The 16,347-nt window shown below is 42.2% G+C and overlaps 1 protein-coding gene across 1 annotated transcript; it reads left to right on the top strand.

Annotated features, from left to right (window-relative positions):
* Positions 1-925: 925 nt before the first annotated feature.
* Positions 926-14,457, top strand: LOC131251752 (probable polygalacturonase). The gene is made up of 5 exons (XM_058252685.1): positions 926-2,183; positions 4,442-4,562; positions 8,636-8,884; positions 10,935-11,088; positions 13,515-14,457. The coding sequence occupies exons 1-5, from the start codon at positions 1,758-1,760 to the stop codon at positions 14,038-14,040; spliced, it is 1,476 nt and encodes a 491-aa protein (XP_058108668.1). The 5' UTR covers positions 926-1,757; the 3' UTR covers positions 14,041-14,457.
* The last annotated feature ends 1,890 nt before the right edge of the window (positions 14,458-16,347 follow it).

A 16,347-nucleotide genomic window follows, 5' to 3' on the forward strand; every position in this document is an offset into this window, starting at 1 on the left:
TCGAAAAAGTTTTTAATGATGAGATTCAATCACCAATGTTCCTTGCCATGTGCTCTATTAAACATCTGAATCTGCTTCATTTTTTGGATCATATCTTAAATTGTGCTGTCAAAATGAATGGACAACATGAATGTAAGGCATACATAATGGTGACCGCCATAGTCGGAAATCCACCCATTCAACTTGGGTGGGTTGGGTAAGATTAAGGGCAACCCAAGCCTGAGCCACCTTTCGAGAACCAACTTGCAATATGACTCCACCTAAATTTCAACCCAAGGTTCCCAACCTGAAGCTTAATTCAAATTTCTCCATACCCAACTCACTTAATCAAATGCATGTAATTATTTTCAACCCTATATTAACTTGGCTGAATGTTCTCGACTCAAAGTAGATTACGTTGAACTTTTCTGATCTTTAATTGTACTTCTCTCATCCTAATTCAATCTGATGACCTGGCAACCGGAATCCTATTTAACCTTTATTTATTTTTTTTGTTTTTTTTAACACACGCACACAGACCACCACACACTCACACGCAGTGGGATTTCACCACCTATGGGTACTCGAACCCTCGACCCGGTGTTGAAACTCCTAAGAGTCTACAACTGGAGTAAGCGTCAGGACCCAAATCCTATTTAACTTGACCTGAATGTCCTCCTCTTGAAGTAGATTAGGTTGGACTTTTCTAACCCTAATCCAACCTGATGACCTGACAACCCGACTTAAGACCCGAACCTTATTTAACTTGGCCTGAGTATTCTCCAGTCGAAGCAGATCAGGTTGGACTTTTCTAATCTTCTAACCTTTATTCAATTCGATGACCTGACAACCCGACCTAAGACCCGAACCCGAATGGGGGACCTGTAAATTCAAGCAAGATAGAGGGCACACTTCCAACCCTCTCCTTCTTCTTAAATCCTCAGTTATAAAATTGAAATTTTCTCTTTTTTCAATTACACACACCTAACAGGTAAAATTCTTCCCTTTTAATTCACTCCAGATCCCAACTTCCACAGAAAACAAGAAAAACTCAAAACGCTCAAAACCCATGATTCCCTGTACTCTGGCTTTCGGTTCTTGCTATGCTTTCCTTCTTGGGTTTTGGGTTTTGATTTTGAGTGCTTGGCGATCTCTATCACATCTGAGCCGTTGATTCCGGCCTTCCTTTTGCCATCTACGCCGTTGGTTGCTTTTTATTTTTTACTTTTCCTGCATCCGGGTTTGTGATTCTGTTGATTTTGCTAGTTTGCTTATCTGGGTCGTTGATTTTTTCCCATTTTGCGATCTTTCTTGCTTTTTGCTTGATCTGGGTCGTTGGTTTTCCACTCCATCTCATCTGGGTTTGGATTTTTCTCTGTTTCACGTTGGGGCGAGTGAGTTTTCTACAGTTTCTCGTCTGGATCATTGAATTTTCGCTGTTGGCCATTGATTTTTCATCTTAGGTCATTGAATTTTGCCCCTTTTCATCTGTTTTTTCCCATTCTGTTTTTTCATCTGTGGCTGCTACTTGAATTCATCTGGGCCGTTGATTTTCCTGTTTTTGGTTGCCTTTCCTATACTGGTCTGTGGGTTTCTTTCCTGATTCGGAGGGGTATTGGGGGCAATTCCCTTCGAAATTCCTCTCCTTCATCCCTCCCGATCCAAATCCCCTCATCGAGATCTCCCACTCAGTATAAAAATCACACATTTCCTGTAGAGAGTTCGGAACTTTCTTACCTTTTTTAAAGTTGAATTTATCGCATTTTAGCTATCTGATCATGAGCGGAACCTTCTCACCCGGCGGGTTCAATGCCCACCGTCTGGATTTCAAGCGGTGGATCCCAGTGGTTGTGTCGTCACACAAGACGCTCATCTCGATCCTCTGGATCGTCGGGTTCGCTTCAGTCTTCATCTGGCAGAGGAACATCGTTGATGGCCTCCTGACCTTCCAGTGGGCCCCGGTGAAGGCATGCCCGAACATCCGGCCGGTGGCATTCAACCTGACGGATTTCGGCGGGGTCGGTGACGGGGTGACACTGAACACCAAGGCATTTGAGCGGGCCGTTGCGGCAATCTCAAAGCTGGGGAGGAGGGGTGGTGGGCAGCTCAATGTACTGGCTGGGGTTTGGCTCACAGCGCCATTCAATCTCACCAGTCACATGACTCTTTTTCTTGCAGAGGATGCTGTTATTCTTGGAATTGAGGTTGGTTTTCTATCGTTTGATCTGATAGTGGATTTGGGTTTGAATCTGTTTTTCTCTTTGCATTCTTTTTATTTTTGTAATTTTTTTGCTACTGGATATGTGTTTAGATCAGTGCTAGTGATGATTAGACAGTAATGTTTTTTCCCCTCTATACTTGTTCAAATGAAGACCAGTGATATCTGTTGGATTCTAATTTTCTTCACACAAATGTGGGACATGCATGCCTGATTCAGGCCATTCATCAGGTGGGCCACACATGGGATGTGTCATGGCCGATGTTTCGTGACCTGAAGAACAGTCAGGCCTGGTCATCAGGTGGGCACCACTTGCTACGTCAAATGTGGACCGTTGGTCAATATTTTTAACCAACCGATTCTCCAGGCCTGCCTGATGAATGGACCAGACTGATTTTCCACTGGAATCCTACTCCACCCAGTGTGGCATGATGTGTGGGAACTGCGCCATCTGTCAGGTTGGCCTTAGTGCCATGGACCTAGAATTAGGTGGGACCATTAATCAGGGGTGCAATCCGTGAAGGTTGAATGTGGACTGTTGGCCAGTTTCTTTTTAACTGTTGAAAATTTCAGGATGTGTTATCCACCTGGGCATTCTTCGGTTACTTAATTCAAGAAGAGCACTTCTTCTTTGCTTGTCCTAGTAGCAATACTAGAAGGCTGTTGGGATTATCCCTAGTTCCTTATTTGGGCTTACATAGCACTCCAATTGAAGGATTTAATCTCTAGAGCAGTGCATATTCTTACCTCTTCAGTTATGTTCAATTCAAATTCCAGTTTGCTACATCAGATTGGAATGATTGCTGGTAGATCATCTTTCCAAAAAAAAAAAGAAAAAGAAAAAAAGATTGCTGGTAGATCTGATTGAAAGGATGCATATGGTGTTTATTGCTCACATGGGTGAGAGGGAAATTTACTCACACAAGCGGGAAATTTTACTTGTGAGAGCAGGACTCTGAACAGTCTCCACTCATTTCAATGGGGCATGTGTGCAAGATCTGAGCGGTTCATCAGGTGGGCGATTGTGTGTGAAGTCCCAACAACCAGGCTGATGGAGTTTTCAGGTAGGTTGCACGTGTATGAGAAAATGGATGAGCCCAATTTCTGATCTAGGTTACATACACGGTGGTCCCCACCTGATAAATTTCCCGGATCTCACACCCAAGTGCTACAATGGCACATATGGAGAGTGGGGTTTGAAAATCCTATTCCCTTGAGTAGCCTTGGCATGTCTGAAATGGGAAGTATGTCATGGGTTGACAGAAGGTATGCACATAAGGCATAGTTGTTCTTGAACTTCTTTCATGCATTTCGAGAGTTGTGGTTTAAAATTTCAAAAGTAAATGCATTGTATGGTGTAAGATCCAATTTCTGGGAGTCAAAACACAAAATGTGGTTTAAGGCCTGCTTGTTTAGAGAGAAAACCTGATCAACCATGGAAAAGAAAGCAACTTCCTTTGATGTGACAGTTTCCTCTATTCGAGAAACCGAAAAAGATGAGGAAATGGATTCCTTTTTTCAAAGAATTTCTAAAAAAGTGAGTACAATCATTTCCTCAAAGAACTTGTTAAATCCCTTTTCCTCAGTTGCTGGGAAAAGAGTTTACCCTCTATGTGACACTTAAATGGCAAAAGTTGTCATCATTGCACTTTTCCTTGGTTCGTGTAGATTTATCCTTTCAAAATGGTGGCACAAACAATGGGAATGAAAAAGAAAAGCATTTTCCATGTAAATTCATGGTGCAAAACAAACAGGATCACACTTCCATGTTTTGAGTTTCCCTACCTGTTTTCCATTTCCAGCTTTTGTTTTCATCCTGAACAAACAGGCCCTTAGGATTCAAGATTCAAGACCAACCCGCATGAACTGCTAGATGTTTTCACATACTGACATGACATGCAGGGCATCCCAGCCGTACATAGGTCATGCCCACCTTTAGACGACAGGCCCACAAGTCAGGCTGGTGGGCCACACATCCATGTTGAATGTGGACAGTTGGTTTTTTATTCAAAAATAAAAATAAAAATCATGTGGCCAACTTTATGACTTGACCAATGTTATTTTTGACCAAGGTCATTTACATGTTTGCTCCTCCTGCCATATGTATGACTGAGGTGTCCCACTTGTGCTTGATTGGCACATGTGGCCACATGTAGGATGTGTGCATAGGAAAGCTCTATTGTTTTAGGTAGAAGCATGTTACTTGTGTACATGGAAATATACTCATGATGTTCAACTGAACAGGATGAGAGCCACTGGAAACTGATGCCTCCGTTGCCATCATATGGATATGGGAGGGAGCATCCCGGGCCTCGATATGGGAGTCTTATCCATGGTCAACATCTCAGGGATGTCATTATAACAGGTCAGATGCACTTCATTGTTTTTCCTTCACCAATCCATTTCTGTTAGTAATTTGTGTTCTTGATAAAATGATGTTTTGCGGTTTCAAACGAAAGCCATTGGAAGAATTTTGGCATGCCTAAAATTGCACAGGACCAGTGCGTCCACTGCCCAGAATGAGAATATGATGACAGTTGGTCTGAGTCATGCGGTCAATTTTGCTTATGTTCTCACTGCAGGGAAGATTTCTGTGGATAGGAGTGCTTGGAATTTATGGAATTGCTCTTATACCATGTCAGTTGGCAAGAGAGTGTCTTCACGTTGTTCTCATTCAAAGAAGGGAATAAATCTTCTAACAAATAGAAGTCCAAAGCACCAAAATACCGTTATGACAGGGCAAACAATGACAAAAAGGAGTGGCCGGTTCCTCTACAAGTCCATACAGAATAATCCTATTCTACAAGTGCTACACATGGGGCCCATTGGCAGTGTTTATGGCATCGAAACTGTCCAGTAGGAACGCCCACCAAGAAGATTGGGTGTACAAAAAATTAGGCCGATCCAACCATCATGTGATGAATTTTGAGGATTTTGGATGGCTGTCCATTGCTTTCTGTGGTGTGGCCCGCCCACCTAATGATTGTATGGGTGGGGCTCACTCAAGTAATGCACACATTGGATGGAATGTACACAACACGTTGGGCCCCACCAATGTTGTCAAAATTGTTATCGTATCGCAAATCATAATGGAGGTTGAATAGTTTCGAATCGCAAATCATAGGATTTTTTTAATTATTTTCTCAAAATATTAAAAAAATATAAATAAATCAGAAATTTTTTTAAAAACTCACCAATCATCCTTTTTCCATCAATATGCACCAAGAAATACCATTTTGTGATAGTTTTAAAGGATTCTTATCTTTCCTTAAAAAAAAAAAATCTTTTAAGAAATTTCCCTTAAAAAATATACAAGGATCCTTTAATAATTTATGTTATTGCTACCTTTATTGAATGTAGAATCACGCCAGACAAGCGGCATTTGATTCTGTAGAACAAAGAAAAAAACATTTTGATTTCTAACCATCATTCCACAATACATAAAAGTCAACATGATCGTAACCATTCATAAAAACATTCCAGATAAGTCATGCATCAATTTGGTGTTTCTACTAATTAAGAAGTAAGAAATCATTTAAAAAAAAAGCTCCATGATTTAACTTGAAGAGAATACATATCATTTAATCTCTTATAAGGATCAAAATGAAATAATTTACATTTTCTAAATGATTCTTAAAGTCTCTACCAAATTAAAAACATAAAATGAAAGTCAAGTGAAGCTTAAAATAGTAGAGAACAAATATAATTTGAATCATAAATCGTAGGATTCAAATCATAGAATCGTAAGATTCATATAAAAAGGGATTCAAGGGTGAGATTCAAATCGTTTTACTTAAGATTTGACTCAAATTGTAAATTGTAAATCTTAGGATTTTGACAACACTGGGCCCCAACATAGAAACAATGGGCAGCCATCCAAAAACTTCCAAAATCACATGGTGGCCCATATGATGGTTGGATCGGCTTTATTTCTAGGGCATCCAACTTTTATGTACCGGGAATCGGCTTTAAACACTTTAGATTCAAAGCACCCCTCCATAAATCTAGCTTTGTGCTTACACCCTCGCCTTGCCAATCAAAACAATGTGATTTGCAAACAATACGCACTATGAGATCTCTTTCTGCAAATACTTCATTAACATGTCCATAGCCAGTGTGAAAATGTATAGGTTCAATGCCAACTCCTAGTGCAAATGCAAAATAATTGGGAACTTCTCTCTTCACTAGTGGTCCTCACATTTTTTACGCTCTCTCATACATATCCTTAATCATGTCAATACATCCTCCTGAAGCTCCTTTCTTTCCAAACACCCACTAGATTAATTCTTTGGGGAGCTATCATATGCTGTCTTTAAGTCAAGAAAGACCATGTGGAGATCCTTTCTCCTCTTCCTGTATTTCTCCATCAATTATCTAAGTAGCAAAATAACTTCAGTGGTAGACCTCTCAAGTCCCAGGCATGAAAACCAAAACTGATTTTCTGATACATTTGTCTCATGCCTTAGTCACTGCTCAATCACTCTCTCCCAAAGTTTTGTAGCATGGCTCACAAGTTTAATCCCACAAAGTGCAACTCTACGTCTCCTTTATTTTTATAATAGGTACCACGGTACTTTTCCTCATCTGTTTGTCTTGTTGTTGCCAAAATATGATCATAAAATGACTTAATGGAGAACCTCCCTTTCTTTTACCATTTCCAAATCCTCTACCCAACACTTCTTGAGAAATCTTGATCTGGCCTCAAGGAGTGACAGAAGGCAAGGTTTTATAATTTGGAGTCGCTTGGACCCCATCCAGTTCAAACCATGAGTCAGAATTGAAATAGGGATGAATTGGCTTAACTTGCCTGAGTCACCCCCAACTCAGTCGAGTCGCGACTTGACCCAGGGCTGGATGAGTTGTTCGTCTTGAAACCATGTCAGAAGTCTACTCAGTTTCTCCTTTTCCTCCCTTACACTTCTTCTGAAATTAGGAGTAAATGATCTGATTTTTTTTTAATTAGTGTGAAGATAAGAGGGTCAAGATGGTTGCTTGCTCTCAAATCACTATGCTTGCATGAATGTTGTCATTATTGTTTGTCACTGGGTCATTCTAGTATTGTTGTCATTATTGTTTGTCACTGGGTCATTCTAGTATTCTGAGAATTGGTTTGCCTTTAGGGGTTTGGTAAGCTTGTGCAAGGTCCTCCACTCACACCACCCAGCCAGCCATGCGTGCATCAGGGAGAACCACTGTGTAGATGGTCTGGCCCAAAAATCAGGGTGTTTGTATCAAGAGACTTGTTTCCCTCACCCACACCTCTTTCCAGACCAAGTGTTTGGGTCAGCCAAGCTGCGCAACAGGCAGCCCCACCATGTTGATGGCCGGCCAGGAGTAAATGTCAAGCTGGTTCACTGATCAGGCAGGCCACATATGCAAGTTGAATGCGGACCACTGGCGATTTCCTCTCCTAAATTGTCCATTGTTTCCTTACATGTATGACCCTCCTGATGAGTAGAGCGTTCTGAATTTTGTGCAAGGCCATTTGCATGGTGGGCCTACCCAATGCATGTCCTGGATGCATGGTTTAAAAAGTGGTTTTGGCTTGTTGTGCCATTCACACCCGTATATTGCCCTGTGTCGGGCTGTTTCAGGCCAATATTGGGCCCAATACATCCGTACCATTCATGGACAATACCAGTATGTATTGTCCGATACATACTGGTTTCAGATAAAACTTTTAAACCTTATTTGGATGACCCGCACGCATACCAGGTTGGCACATGTAGCTGCATGTAAAGGTGCATTGGTCTCAAAAAACACTTTTTCTTCATCATCATCATCATCATCATCATCACCACCACCGCGTTGCCCTACTGTTGGAGGTCTCTTTATGAATCCCACTTGACGTCAAGCTCCTTCACTCGGGCTTGAGATCTGCCGGCACCAGGTGCATGTCATAAAAAAAACGGAAACGTGCCCTTTTCTAACCATCTGATTAATTTTATACAAAAAAAGCATAAAAGTTACCTGATACAGTGATGAAAAAAAATCTAATTGGTTTGCCCCTAGAGGCCCTCCCAAGTCCTGCCCAATCCCACCATCTGACGATCTTGACCATTCATCTATATGGTCCCACTGCTGATGGGTACATGGAGAAAATCTTACTCATTAGATATGTAAAGCACATAATTTTTTTTAAAAACCTTTCAATTAAAAATAATAATTTGTGAGGATCTCTTATCAATGGGATTTTTGCCATATGGATCATATATGGTGGCGGTGGGATGCCATAAGTGAATGGTGTGGATCATCATGTTGGCAGAAAGGGAAAGCATTGCTAGCACAGTTCTACATATATTATCAAATTGAAAACTCTGGCTACTGTCATTTTGCGACCACTCATTGACTCTTTGGAATACAAATTTCTTTATTGATTGATTGGTGGATGAATGTATTTTACCTGATTATTCTTCTCTTTTTTTTGGACCCACGCAGGCCACAATGGCACCATAGATGGGCAAGGTCAATCATGGTGGAAAAAGTACCGGCGGAAACTTCTTAACTACACAAGGGGCCCACTCGTGCAGATAATGTGGTCAAGAGACATCGTATTCTCAAACATAACACTGCGCAATTCTCCTTTCTGGACACTCCATCCCTATGACTGCAAGAATGTGACGATCTCAAATGTTACCATCTTGTCCCCTATATATGGAGCTCCAAACACAGACGGAATAGATCCTGGTAAACATGCATTTCTTGACTGCCATACACGCATACATACACACATACATGCATGCATGCGATTCAGTGATTGACTAATCAGTTTTTGAGTCCAGCTGGATTGAGTTCTGTTCTCCAGGCAGGCTTGACTGTATATGAGAGTTTGACCCAAAAAATCATTTTGTTTCATCAGGCTGACAACACGTATGCTGAAAGAGTGGACAATTGTTATGAAGATTGACCAATGATCCAAATACACACATGCAATCATCTGTACATGTGTTTCACCCACCGGATGAACGATATTATTTTGGATCAGGACCAAGGTATTCAGTAACAGTAACAGTAACAGCCTTCTGTATTACTGTTACGATACGGCTGTAACTGCCCCATTTTTTTTTTGAAGGAAAAAAGTGTATCGACATTGTATTGGTCCAATATGGGTGATACGGGCGCATAACGGCCGTTACAGGTCTGTTATGGGCCTTTTTTTTTTTTTCCAGATCGGGCGTTATAACCCTGTATCGTGTAACGGGTCCCACTGTTACCATCATGTAACAGCTGTTTAGTAACTATTTTTGAATATCTTGATCAGAACACATACAAGGTGGGGCCATCCCTCTTCCATATACCCCCAGAACATGGTCATTGGGGGTTAGGTGGGAAGAGATCGAATTATCATTGAATAGCACAGGTCTCAAATACATAGTCCATGCGGCACATGTGCCTGCAAGTAAGATTCTTTTGATGGAATAATGAGATACTGGTTATGCGGACGAAAGAGCTATTAATTCCATCAAGCGCATTATTCCATGGAAACCTTGCTCAGCAAGGAATGCTCTTGATGGGAGTCATGAATGACAAGGAATGCTCTTGATGAGAGTCATGAAAGGCATCGATGTTGCACATTTTTATTAGCTTCTTTGTTAATCAAAGTAGGTAAACAGGTTGAACATGCGAACGTGTCATCATCTAGCAAATGCCCCTCTAATCTTTGTTGGCCTTCTCATCAATGTGTCCTGTCCTAATTTTTTACCACCAAAAATCCCATTTCAACTCTCCCGCCCATTTATTTATTGTTATTGTTCGATTGAGCATTGGTTGAGCCCAACAAACATTACATGTGGGCTCTAACTTCTGGTGATCCATATCTTTCATATGAGTGATATGACTGGTGTTGGATGTGAGGTACCCCAAAGATCTTTGCAGCTGAACAATCTTACCTACCCGAATGGGTCCCCATTAGATGCAATCCATCAATTGTAAGTGACCATTTTCATCCGATGGCTAGGATCATATGATAGGGGAGATACTATGGCATCGGACATCTGATGATGGGCTCACTGTATCGATGGCTTAGATTACAGAGAAGTGGGCCCTGCCTATAGTGTTGCTGGGCAAGCAAAAAATAAAAGGGGGAAACATTGTTTGTAATACGAGGAGAGGAGCTATTGTTTTCTTTTCTTCTTTATTTTGCTGCATGCTATAAAAGGGTCAGCTCTGGTGGTACTGGTTCCACTGTAAGCTACAGTAGTACAAGGCAGAAGTGGGGCCCATGTGATGTATTCAAGACATCTGACCTGCCTATCAGATGCATAGACTTGCTTTGCTCCAAGGGTCCAAACATCAGTCCATATGGAAGCTCAAGCGAGCCACACCATGTGGGAAAAATTGAGAGGGGGCCTGCACCCTTGATTTGCTTGGGGGACCACTGTGTTGTCTATACAGAATCCAGGCCGTTCAATCCTTTCATCTGCCATAGATCAACAGTCATGACAAAAATCAAGCTGTTCTGCAAATAAGGTGGGCCCCAGTTAGAATCAAGGGTGGACGTCCCCCCTCACCTTGTTCTCTATATTTTGGCCCACTGGAATTTCGGATCGATCTGATTTTTGGGTCCTGGGAGTAACCTGGGGAGACGCATCCGATGGGCAGGTTGGATGTGATACATACACCATGTGTGCCCTACATCTTCCTAGTACCACTAGAGCACGCCTCTTTAAAATATTCCTTTCAAAGCAGTAACAATTTCCGACATTTGAGATTTAGAGCACTGCTGCCGGTCTTGCAGATTCATGCGAGGATATGGTGATAGAGAACTGTTACATAAGCACGGGGGATGATTGCATTGCGATAAAGAGTGGTTGGGATCAATATGGGATTGCTTATGGCCGGCCATCTTCCAACATTCTTATCCGCAATCTTGTTGTTCAATCTATGGTCAGGTGAGTGTTCTTCTGCATCATTCCCAAATCATTTATATGCATGTATGCAACAAATACTGAAACCATGTGTAGATGATCATGCATGAAGAGGGGATCATGGAGTGGAGACGTACAAAACATACATCCTCAAATACATACATTGTACATGCATATGTATGCATGAGCGCATGTAACTGTCTCGAACCCAGCTCTTCCCTGTGGTGTGGGCCACCCGGGTTTTGGACCAGTTGATTTCTTGCCCCATGGCATAACATCTAAGGGTGCACATGATGGACAGGGTGGATCTGATGCATAAATCACAGTGCACCCCACAGACGTCGACACTACCACAACTTTGGATAATGTGGACACTTCGATTCTTTCTACACATGCACGCATATATGAGTTTGCACACGAAACTAGTTGGATGATATTGTTGTTGTCCAATGAGCTTGATTGCCTACATGTTGTGTGTGTATAAAATCCAACCTGTCTAAAAGGTTGGCCCCCCATGAAAATCCCCTAAGCACAGACATCAGGCCAATCCATTCATCAGTTGAGCCACGCCTGTACTTTGGACCAGATGGGTGGTTGGACATTGTTTGTTATGCTGTGGCCCACTACCTAATGAGCTGATTGACCTGATTTGTAATGTAGCTGCTTTGTAGTAGGTTCAACCTTTTGAATGGGTTGGATGTTGTACAGACTTCACAAATTGACATCTAGGCGCAGATTGTATGGTAACACTATCATTCAACTAGTTGTTTGAGGCCAACTAGTTATGATGAGGAACGTTCACCTATGAGCCATTGCATACAGAACTTCGGATGCAACTGAACTCATGTGCCTACATGGAAAAATTGGTGGGATATTTGAGAGTTGTATATGGTGAGGTTCACCATGAAGCTTGCCTGATGGTCCACTTATTTGGATGGTCGGATTGAGTATAAATGTGTGGCCCGCCTGATGAGAATACCAGCCCAATTTTGCATCTAGGTGATCTTCACGGTGGCACAAACCTTATGCACGGTTCACTTCTTACACGTGGCAGGTTGGCACGTGAGTTTGGTCACATGTAAGGTATTTTGTAACGATAACGGTGGCTATAACAACCACCACTGTTACCTTTACTAATGGCTGTTACAGTCTCCTTTTGTTTATTGAAAAAAAAAAACAAAACTCTGTATTGGCCTCGTAATTGACAGTTACTGGGCCGTTACGGCCTTTACGAGGGGCGTAATAGGCCATTGGGTAATTTTTTCCGTAACGGCCATTACGACCTCGTAATGTACAATGGTTGCCACCATTACGTTTATGTAATGGCCATTACAGCACACCATGTTCACATACAATGAATGTACATGGTCATTACTCAAAATATCACCACATATAAGTTTACAATGATTTTTGTGTTTCATTTTCGTGCACCGTATGCAAGACACTTCTGTATGAGGTTTGAGCCTTGCATTATTGGATTTGAGATCCTAGTCCATCAACAACAAAGTCATGGGGAATCATATGATCCTTGTGCCAAGGCTATATGGACACGTGCAGTTTTCAGTTTGAATGAATGTGGCCTACATGGTTAGGTTATCCAGACCATTGTTCTGCCAGGCAACCATGGATGAGCCATAACCCAAAATATCTCCTAGATTGGAAGATCAGTGTCTCCAATCTTGGGCCTCTCAGTAGAATGTAGCATCACGGCTCGGGCCAACTCGTCCAGTCTTGAGTCAAGTCACGACTCACCCAAATCGGGGGCTGGATTGGGTCTGAGTCATTGTCAACTTGGACTTGTCCAAGTCTTCAATCCATGGTTGAATGCGAACCTGTTTTCATGTCTCTTCTTCACCCTTGAGTTGAAAGCCACAAATGGAAAGGCAAGACACAGATTTTTATTTTTATTTTTTTTCCGTCCATAGTGCGGTCCCTAGAGAACAACGGCCTGGATCACTGAACAACAGCCTCACTATTACAAACTGAAAACTTAGACCGCATGTAAACACAGATCTAAGTGTGTCTAAATACAATTATTAAGTGTGTCAAGTTATCTTAGTGAAATGCACTTAGAGGCACTTAGACAAACTTAAACGCACCTAGTATTGGATCCGGACCTCTTGTACAACTGGGGAACACATTTCAGTGATCCTTGTAGCCTCATCTGGCGGGCCCACCATGGATGGTGATGCTGGCCGTTGGACAATCCTAGCTGTCCGATGGTTGGCCTTCAAATGGAATGGTGAGAAAAATATAGCCAAAACCAAGAAGTCGACCAGTCGGATATCTGAGATTGTTGGACTGAGCTTTTTATTGGATGGGGGCTACCACATGAATCTTGATCACTGAAAGGTAGGCCTCCCTCCGCAAAATGACGGCCTGAACAACTGTTCTACTAAATTCAGGCCAAGCATTGTATAATCTCTCATGACATGCATTTTTCATTGCAGTGCCGGAGTTTCAATAGGCAGTGAGATGTCTGGTGGCATCTCAAACGTAATGGTGGAGAACCTCCATGTGTGGGGCTCAAGGCGGGCTGTCCGGATCAAGACCAGCCCTGGACGTGGGGGCTATGTCCGCAACATCACTTACCGGAACGTGACCTTTGATGGCCTCCGTGTGGGGATTGTCATCAAGACTGACTACAATGAACACCCGGATGATGGATATGATCCAAAGGCAGTCCCTATCATCGAGGACATAACCTTCAATGGCATCCATGGCCAGGATGTCCGCGTCCCAGTCCGGATCCAAGGCAGCGAAGAGATCCCCATCAGGAATGTCACCTTCCGTGACATGTCGGTGGGGATCTCGTACAAGAAGAAGCACATATTCCAGTGCTCCTACGTCCAGGGCCGCGTGATCGGGAGCATCTTCCCTGCACCGTGCGAGAACCTCGACCGCTATGATGAGCAAGAACGGCTGGTGAAACGTGCAGTTTCCCCAAACATCACAGACATAGATTATGATTTTTGAGACCTGGAAAGATTGGATGCATACATGCAGAAATGCCCCGGCGATTTGTAGTGCACACCTTCTGCAGTTCAAAGATGTGGGTCAGAATCCCGAGGTGCATTCCGAATGTGATTTCAAAGTCACCCTCTTTGAAATGCCCGGGGATTCCCGCCCAGCCATTGTTTTGCGGCAGGCAATGTGAGGGCCGACGCCTGGTGTACACTGCGGTGTGCCCTTGTGTTAAAAATGGCTGTTTTAAAATGGTCTCTTGAGGCTCATTTCTACGGTGATTGCTCCGCCATGCGTTTGTAGATGGACGATATGCAGGGCATTGCATTTGCACCCTCATTTTTTTGTCATTTGTGTATAGGGCGTTTGCACGATTGATTGATTATATTTCTTAGAATAACATAAAATACAGGCGTTTTTTTTTTTTAATTTCGTTTTTTTGTTTTTTTGTACCCGAGGAAATGTAGGTTTGCTTGTGGACGGTCTCAAATGGCCGGGCTGGGTCGCATGTCCAAGCAGTGCAATGGGTGGAAGACCATATTAGTGGGGTCCAGACCATAAGCCAAGGAATTGGTGGGCCCCCCATTGCAACCTTTGTCTGCTGCAGTTCTTGGGTCAAAAACCAAAGTCCTTGGTCCGTGCCATGGGTCTCAACGTCCATGCCGATCAAGCAAGGCCTGAAGTTGGTTGGAAAGGCTGAGTCCACTGTCCCCCACCCTCTCAATACTCAAATGCTTGTATCCAGTCAATCGAGCCAGGGTTGAACCCAATCCGACCTGTTAATATAGGTTATCAATCAGTTGGGCTAAATGACCCGATAAAGCCCAAAACAAAATAAAGAAATGTGTGTGTGTGTGTATTGATTGGAATGGGCTGTGCATATGGAGGTGAGTCAGGTGTGTTAGTCGGATTGGGTTAACGCTTGCAATTAAGTAAACTAATGAATAAAATCAAACATCTAACTATTAAATAATATCATCAAAATAATACTTACAACAATCGGAATAACATTAGAGAAAACAATTACCACTCTTAAATAAATAAGATTTTTTTTTTTTTTTTTTGTAAAGTAAAAGCTCGAACGGTTAGAGCATGACGATTAATCCCCTTATCTCATAGTTAGGCCCAACATCTCATGGGTTAAGACTTCGGTTAAACCTCCCATCGTGGACTCCAAATCACATGGGTACCACATCACATGAGCCAATTGCCTCTCATGAGTGGGGCTTGCCTTATACTAGCCACCCGCTTCACATGGGCCACGCACCCCGAGTGTGTTCCTACATCCCATAGGCCACCCCACTCGAGCTCGGTGTGAAAATGCCCCTGCATTAGTAACGCGCCAACTCTTTTATGGCCAAGATGTAAAGATAGAACAATATGTGTCTTTCTTTAGGGGAATTAGTATAGGGGGTTTCATGAGATGCTCTTTCAACTGTTCAAAGGTGGCGTGAGGCACTAGTTTCCAGACAAACTCTTGGCCAGCCTTCAGCTAGATTAGCGGCGAGAAGGGACTGATCTTCTTTATAGAGTTTGAGATGTATAAGCACAAGAAATTTACCTGGCTGATGAACCTCTGCAATTACTTCTTGTTTTAAAAAGGGGTTGCTTCCAAGATTGCTCATATATTATTTCGATCGACCTTGATACATCGCTGATGAATGAGAAATCCCATGAAATTTCCAGCAGAAACTTCGAATGCGCACTTTAGAGGAAGTTTCTAACAAACACCTCCTCATACACTGAAAGAGCTTCTGAGATTGATTTTATATAACATATTCCAAAAATACCATTACCATGTTACCAAGTATTCAACAATGGACTTTCCTATTGATATGCTCGAAAGACCTTATGAGATCGGCAAAGTGATCTCCTAGATTGACTGATTTCATATAATCTTTTCCAAAAATACTATTATAATGTTATCAAAATATTCGACAATGGGTTTGCCTATTGATCCGCCCCTGTCAAAAAACAAAAAAATCTAAAGATTCTAACCATCTTATTAAGTTACAGTTAGAATGTGAATCGTTGTACTAGTTGTCTGGATGGAATAAAAGTACCAAGATGTGGCATGCCATGGCCATATGACTACTAATTAAATGGATATGATTATTCAATGGAGATTTGGTCCATCACCCATCCACCAAGGGGCCAACAGGATGGAGGATTGTGGAGGCGAGCATTGTCTAATTGTACAATTATCTTATTCTATGTGATGTGGATTTGGATCCGGAACCATCTAGATGAGCAGAATCCATAAATGTGGGGCTTGCCATGATGTATGCGTTTTATATCCACATTATAGATCTATTTACA

This window comes from Magnolia sinica, chromosome 7 (assembly GCF_029962835.1).
Source record: "Magnolia sinica isolate HGM2019 chromosome 7, MsV1, whole genome shotgun sequence".
In the NCBI taxonomy this organism is placed as follows: domain Eukaryota; kingdom Viridiplantae; phylum Streptophyta; class Magnoliopsida; order Magnoliales; family Magnoliaceae; genus Magnolia; species Magnolia sinica.